Consider the following 8264-nt stretch of genomic DNA (forward strand, 5'->3'; position numbering starts at 1 on the left):
GGCTTCTTCTCCAAATAACTCTCGATAATCCCACAATCACGCACAGTGATTGGCCAGGTGTGCAGAGGTGAAAAAGTCTCCAGGATTTTAACTTCTCACACACATTCAAATTGTTTACACTACTGCCACTTTTAGTATGTGCAACACTACAACACTGTGAATGCCTTCAAGAATAGCTTGTCCAAAAAGTGTTCGCCCCATATTTCAATGATTATCAGCCTTAGGACTGCTCATAACGGCGGGCTTTTAAACCCTTCTGTGAGTGCGGCGGTTCTTATCATCCTAAGAACTAGTTTAGTTTGAGCATAACCCCACCATTACTCTTCATGTCGCTGCATACAGGACACACTACTTCCTATACTAGCACTGGACCAATAGAAAACACCACAGTCTCATATAGCAGAGCCCAATAATAAGCTACTAAGGTGTTTCAGTGAGAGATTGTCATATTGGGTTAAAGTTACCAGAACATGATAGTTAGAACTACCAAAATAGAATAAGCATTGCGTCCAGGACTCCAGGAGTCAAGGAAATTACATTTACTGTGTTTTGCTCAAAGGTGCGCTCGACTTGGAACACTTCGATATTCCAAGTTGGTTTTGGACTTTAAACATATGATTTTCTAATCACAAGACTATCTTTAACTGTCAAGCCTGTGGCAGTCCGTAATGGGATGAACTGTGTTCAGTGTGAAGGAAAAAAAACCCTGAATCCTGGATTATTTCTGGCTTTTTGTAAACGTTTAGAAAGAGAAAGCCTGTTTTGTGATCCATTGTCAAAAAACACTCCTACCTAACCTACGCATGCTGACATTAGACTGGCACAGTTGTGTTGTCAAGGTCCCGCTTCAAAGCTCCGTGTGAACCAACCCACACTGGTCCTCTCTGATGTTCTCCAGCACACAAACAGCAAGTGCAGTGCGGATGAAACCCCTCACACCATTACCATACACACTAAACACTTCATTTCTCACCCCGTGCAGCGTTTGACTCGTCTTGCCACCTCATTGTGCAAAAACACACACACGGGAGGCTATAAGAGGGCAAAGGAAGGCTGTTCTATTGCCAAATAAACAAACTATCTCTCTCCCACAGAGCTGGAGAAGAGGAGCCTCACAGCAGGGAGTAACTAAACAAAACCCACAGCTGCAGACAGAGGTGTGAAAATGGAAATGTAGAGGGTTACGTAATGGGACTGTGTGGGAGGAGTGGGGGACATGAATTTCGAATCCTACCAGTGTCATTAAAGAGGGTTCATTGACGGATAATATTTTACTTTAGTTATTTGGCATGTTGTAGCCTAATTCACTGCATCCTTTTGGTCAGTCTACTAAAACTTGACCGGGTATCACGGCCCACACTGAGCAGCTCTTTGACTATTCACCCACAACAACTTCATGGTGGAGATCTGCTCAGCCTCAAACCTGATTTCATTTTAGTGCTACAGTAATGTGTGGGCCTTTAAATCAAGATGACTTATGTTGGGTTCGATATTTTACATGCATGTAGTCATCAAAGTCGACTAAGTCAAATGGTTATTTAGTTTAGTGCTAGTGTAGCATTTTGAGGTTTTCTCGTAGATATCCAGGTCACTATGATGCCGGTGCCCGATATTCAAAGCGAAATTCTTCGTAAATTTGAAAAGATTTACAAGATTTCAGGTAGAGGTAAACAACAGCAGGATTCTCATTTCTCTGTCCGCTGAAATGACCTCTGTCGCTCGCAAATTTCATCGACCACAGCCAACTAGCTGTAGTTAATAAGCTAGTTAGCTAGTTTGGCTAACTAGCTTATTAGCTACAGGACCTAAGCCAGCGTTTCTTCCAAGACTAGGAGCATTTCATGCTAAATTAAATTGAGATGTCTTAACAAGGGTCTCGTTTTAATGTAAGTAAGCTTTAAAACATTAAAAAGTCAACGTTAATTGGCCTGATTAGCTGTAAGTTTACATTAGAACAAACACTGAATCAATTCCTTATACATTTACTCTGTTTGGTTTTAGAGAGGATCATCAAAGAAACCTTTAACTGGAAACAGGTTTTTACTGCCACAAGATGACAAATATTCTTAATTTCACCTGGTTAACATTCAAACTTTACTGACCCCTAACATGATAGATCTGAAGTGAGAAACAGTACAATCAAAGAAATGAAATAATTTTAAAATGGTCATCACTAACAGACTTAATTGCTTTCCATGGTGCTAACATTTTCTAATGGGATTTGAAGATTAGTTGAGGCTTCAACAACATGAGGAAGAACTCCTTTAATGTTGAGTCGATGACAAACTGTTTCAGCCCTTCCACTCTCCTGTGGTGGATCCAACACAGCTGTATTTTGCTTTACAGTGTCCGGAAAGAGCTGCAGCAGCATGGCTCTTACCTTCTATAACCTGCAGGGCAGCGGCCAGCCAACACAGCAGGACTGGATGCAGAACAAGAGACCACCTGAGGAGACACAACAGTTACATAAGTTGCATTTTATGCAGTTTTTTAAAACAAAAAACAGGTGTAAAAACAAATGTCAAAAACGCTGATGTTGCGAGTGAAATGGTTTTCAACCTAAGAAAGCTAAAGAAATGTTGGTCCACTCTGAGGAGTAGCTGAAGTGAAGATATATACGAAATGGATGGTGAAGTCAGGTAAAGTCCACTCTGCTTTCTTTACATGCAAAAAAAAAAACATTGAAGTAAAATAAAATTGCCTTACCCTTGAAACATTTTGCTGAGTAAAGGAATAAAAATCCAGGTTTGGAAATGAACTCCAAGTGCATGTGTGTGATGAAATTCAGGCAAACTCCGTGGTCCCTCTGCCTCGCTGTGCAGACCTGAAGTCACACTGCTGCTCTCTCTCTCTCTCTCCCAGTACAAAGGCTCTCTCAGTTCTGAGCTGAGTGACTCTCAGACCCACTGAGTTGGGAAATTTGACTCTCTTGAAGGAGAAAAAAACCTCCCCCCCCCCTTACTCACTGAGTGGACCCTCTCTCCTAACATGCTGCTTGACTCAAGTTCCTTTTAAATAATATGATAGATGTATGTATGTTTAATCTATCTACCTTTGTATTTATCTTAAATATGTGGGTGCCATTCCAACTCTATCCACACCATTTTATTTCTTAATAAGTGCAGCTAATATTAGACTGAGATTAAATATTCCCAAAACACCTTAATCAATGAAATAAATGAATTGTTAATTAATGAATAGGAGTGCATAGCAAATAGCACGGCCAAATTAATCTGTAAAATGTTATTAAGATAAATAATATCCAATATGAATTAATTAAAATTAATGTTGGGGCTATTGACAACCCACTTGCCACCTTCTATGTATGCATTCCAAAATTATTTATGGGAAATCAGATTACAATATCATGGATGGAATATAAAACATAAGAATATGGATCCTGGAGGTCGACGAGCCACTTCCAGGCTAACCCAACTATAGTGAAAACAACTAAAGTCTTGAAGCGAGACTACTTCACTTTTACAGATCAGTGGCCACGAGCGGCAGCCACATTTAATAAAAAGGAATCATGTGTTCAAAGCGCGCCGATGTTTAAGCGTGTCGAGCCTCCAAATTACACCAACTTCGACACTGCGCTCACTTGGGTCCCCAGCAATACAGTAGCCAGGTGTGAAGTAGATCGGATGGATTGTTCGAGATATGCTAAGGACACACAGGAAGACTCCTTGCTTTAGTTTTATGGTAAAACTACTGATATATTCCTATGTGACATAGTAATAAGTAGTGGAACAATTACAGTAGAAATCAGTGAACTGATTAGGTAAGTTTCATAGCCAAGTTTACTAGCATAGGCTAACATTAGCCACCGTAAACTACTGGTCGTACCAGACCAAGTCTGTAGCCACTCAACCACTGTATGTATTGAACTGAGGAAAGGTTTGTGAATTCACCTATTTATTTCAAAGAGGATGATTGAGTTCGTTATTAATTTTTAAGTTGCAGCATTCCACTTTATAGGCAGGACCAATGTTTTGGATCTATGGCTGTGAGGCAGGTGCTCACGTTAAGAACACAGCCTGCCTTGGGGAATAGAGATTTGTTTTTTGTCTTTCATTCAACAAAGTCAATTATTTTGGAGGTACAAGGTTTTATTTGCAAGTGCCTTGTTGAAAAAGCACAAGACTGAAAACCATTGCACTACCTGCAGGCTGAAAACAGTCTCAAAGATCTAAACTCACTCCCTGAGTGAAATACACCACTGCTCCAAACAGGAGCGAGTTGCCTTCGGCTGACGGTAATTGTTTGGTTTCAAAAACCAAGAAGGAATTCATATTTTGATTTTAAAACAGAGACCAAAGGTCATTTGACTCAGACATGTAATGTATGCATCACCCACAGATATATATATATTTTTTTTACAACGCACAAATTCCCATAAGTCTAAGTCTGGTGTTTATTCTTTAATTTTTACATTTCACAGCAGCGTACAGAAACAACTGGTCCAGTTAAGTGCTCGACTTCTGTCCCAAGCTTCAGGGGTCAACCAGATCAGAGGGAGTTTTGGTGAAATTATCAGTGTTAACACCCCACTATTAGCACATGTTGGAATGATAATGGCTGGGAGAGAAAAGAAAAGGTACTCTCCCCCCCACATCCTCTGTCCTCACAGACTGCATTCCCTTCCTAAGCACTTGTGTTTTCCCTCTTTAGCTCTTCTCCCAGATTAAGCTCTCAGATATAAGTGGAAGAAAAGAAAAGGCTTTTTAGCCAAAGCTCCGTGTGTCGCTGGAAGGTCAGTGAAAGCTGTGGGAAGATGATGCGCTGCTGGGAGAACCTGTGAGTAAAAAAAAAAAACAGTGAGCTAAACAAAAACTGCATACACTTAGGGGTTGGGAATTCAAATTGAGGCAGATCTGGTCAAAATAAAAAATTCGTTTTCTTTTTATTTGGAGGCCTGTATTGTTGCGAAAATACACCCACAACCTGCCATACTACACACATACAGTAGCACATAAATAATACATATATATAAGCATGCTTGTGCCATTCATGATCTCATAACATGCACATTGAGCCAGGTCCAGTAGAGGACATCTCTCATGCAGGATCATGACTGCATGCTGCACTTCTGTTTAGCTGAACTCACACGACAGAAGCAAGATCGTGCAAATCTTTGGATGTTAAAACCAAATTTGCACGATGTGAGATAGAAACCCATAATTTTCTCTGTTTAGTTTTTTATAAGCTCTATGAATTGTTTTATACATTGACACTTTTTTAATGTGCATTCTGCCCTCTATACAAGATTCCCATCGGGAAAACAATAAAGCGCAAAATTCGGTTAACTGTCCTGAATCTTAGCAAAAGACAGCGTGTGCTTTAAAGTGAGCGCAGAGTGAGGAGTACATGCAGCACAGAATGTAGCAGGGTTGTAGCTCAGTCGGTGAAATGAGCATCAGACCTAGGTTGTTGTTGTTGTTGTTGTTATTGTTGTTCTATGCCTGCTGACCCAGCTAACCGCTCAAACAGGATGCCATTTATCCAAGGCCAAGCTTCTTACTGCAGCTCCAAGATTTCCTTTGTTCTTTTGTGTGCCGACAAACAATGATGATTTTGGGATGAGATTGATATTTGGAGACTGAATCCAGTTACGTAACAGGCGACAACAATCCAGCTGGGCCCCCATCCGGGTCAGACGGGAACGTATTCCATCGGACAAAAAAAAACAAATCACTTTCTTGTATATGTTACAATTTTTAATGACAGACGGCAAACACAGGAAAAAATAAAGTGTGGCAACATAAAAAATGTATTCTGATTTTGACGCATTACGTCCCAGGTACTAAACCTGCAAAAGAATGAATGTTTAAGTCATAAGAAATCACAGTGATCTAAATCTGACCAAACACTCATTAAGCTTTATTCATTTTTTCATTTCCTTTGTCTCTTAACTTCCAGCTTTGACATTTTCCCGCCTCTTTTCTGCGTATCTGCATGTTTCATGTAATGTTAAGGGAGTTTGTCTGAATAAACAGACTTGTTTTTTTATTATTTATAGGCACAAATGGTCCCTAGAGCACAGATATCTCTATCTGTATAAAATCTGTTGTCACCATTGATTGTTGATGCCGTTATTTTGCCAAATAACTGACAGCAGAATATAGAATCTCATATTATCTGGTGAGAACACCAGGTGGATGATTGATTACGGTTAAATACCAGCTTCCTAGTTAGAGGAAGCTCACTTTGCATTCAGCTTGTGTACAGTTTATATTCCAGCACATTAAAAGACTTCAGAAACAAATCATTTCTACAAACACAGAAACAAACAAAACTAGAATATCTCCGACCGTAACCATGTAGTTTTACTTGCCTAAAGTACTGTTGGGCTTGTGCGTTTGTCTTTACTTTCAAGGGTGCAACAGATCAGCAGCAACCCTTTTTATGTCTGGAGACGTCTTGGGTGTCTGGAGACATTGCATCAACATATCACCCAGAAGATGTAATTAAAAACAGCAGACTTCCCATGTTAAGTCCAAAGCGTCAATGACTTTTCTGGACATTATTTTGCGTTGTACATTATGATGACGACGAGGACAGGAAACGTACAAAACAACACACAAAAGTTTCTGTATTTTACAGACTTAAGACTCAAGGGTGAATTCACAAAAAGGATTCAGTAGCCTGCACAAATAAGGAAAAATGAACGCGAAATTCTCAAATACACCTTACTCTCTAGCATCTTAGGGCTAGGTTCATGTATTTAAATTAGGTAATAGCATACATTTGGCGCAAAAATCATAAAAATGGGGGACATTTGGTAAGATTAACTTACCGAAAAAACACGTGTAAGTATCATAAACTTGTGTTTGCAACACTTATTTTACAACTTACAACTTATTTTCTGCAAAAATCCAAATTTCCAATGAAAAGATCCCATTCAGGGAATCGGTGCTAAGCTAACTTCCGGGGGTTGGCTTACAAAAATACGTCATTCCTGCAGACCTCAATTGCCACTCGCAGTTACAGTGAAATTATTAGCGACCTCGGAGTTGGCGGTAAATGAAGCGCATTTATAAGAGGTGTTACGCCCAGACGTTTCACGGATCGTGGCAGCATTGAATGAAGTTTTTTTTTTTAGTCCTCCGCTTCACATCATGTAACTTTCATTTAAATTCTACAGTTGTGCATTTTGAAAACACCATCAGCACTAAGAGGCTGCGATATCATATCCCAAATAGGGTTTTCTCTCTGTCACGTTGAAACTCTCTGCCTGAAGTTTAGAGGAATTCCTCTGAACCTCCTCGGTCTAGTCCTGTAGCTTGCGGTCTAAACATTTCAATTGTTTCTCTGGTATTGTTTATGGGTGTGACTGAGCTGTAATATCATTATCTTAAATATTTTGTGAATCAAACCCAAGATAGCGGTAGCAAGTGATTGAATTGATTGATCAGCGGCAGCAACCCTTTCTTTGTGAATTCGCTTGTCAGAGTTCCAGACTTTCTTGGTTTGTTTGTCTCTTCTTTTGGTTGAACCAACACATTACATATTGTACTTAAAAACAACAGTAATATTGAATGAAATACTACCATATAGACTCCATGTTGCTCAGCGCACGCTAGCTTGTCATGTACTCACGCCTTAACATTTTGCGCCAATACAAACATGCCAGTGAAATACATCGTCAATTCAACTAAAATGCTAAAATTACAAAAGTTGCATTTCCTCTTGCATTTTCACCTCCTGCTTTCCAATCACACTTGGCACACAGATGTTATCTGGGACAACACAAACAGCCGATATCCAGCCGATGTCCAAGACAATCTATAAATTACAATCCATTCTGCCACGTTTGCCCTTAAACTGTCCTCATAGTGATCAATGGCCCTTTGGCTTCTGATGCAGTGACATGAGGCAAACATGTCAAATATAATGGCTTAAAAACATGTTCAACTCTAAAGTCAGCTCTTGTCATACATCGTTGAAATGTTTGATTAACGGTGCTGAGATAAATAAAGGCACTATGTTAGCAACCTTCGTTGGGACCAACAATCAGTGGAATGCTAAAAATGACAACAAACTTCATAGTTTAACTGAGGAAAGAAAATCTCCGCAGTGCAACCACACAGTAGTCGTTTTACAGTGTACAGATGTGTCAGAGTTAAGGAGCCCCAGGAGGAGGGGGTACAGAGAGCGCTCTGTGGCCCCAGACGATGCACTGAGCTCAGGCTGTGCTGCAGGTAGAACCTCCCCTGTCCTTCCCAGCGATCATGGTCCTCCTTCCCCCCCCCCCCCCCCCCCCC

At 40.2% G+C, this 8264-nt stretch overlaps 1 protein-coding gene across 1 annotated transcript in view; it reads right to left on the reverse strand.

Moving 5' to 3' along the window:
* col15a1b (collagen, type XV, alpha 1b) overlaps window positions 1–2863 on the reverse strand; it is a 54750-nt gene extending 51887 nt beyond the window's left edge. Inside the window, exons 1-2 of the mRNA XM_031854689.1 lie at window positions 2707–2863; window positions 2381–2445 (exon numbers count right to left, since the gene is read on the reverse strand). Of these exons, the coding sequence (XP_031710549.1) occupies window positions 2381–2445; window positions 2707–2717 (76 nt within the window). The 5' untranslated portion in view covers window positions 2718–2863. The remainder of the gene's footprint in view (window positions 1–2380; window positions 2446–2706) is intronic.
* Window positions 2864–8264: the final 5401 nt, after the last annotated feature.

This window comes from Anarrhichthys ocellatus, unplaced genomic scaffold, assembly GCF_004355925.1.
Source record: "Anarrhichthys ocellatus isolate YVR2014 unplaced genomic scaffold, GSC_Weel_1.0 scaffold15, whole genome shotgun sequence".
In the NCBI taxonomy this organism is placed as follows: domain Eukaryota; kingdom Metazoa; phylum Chordata; class Actinopteri; order Perciformes; family Anarhichadidae; genus Anarrhichthys; species Anarrhichthys ocellatus.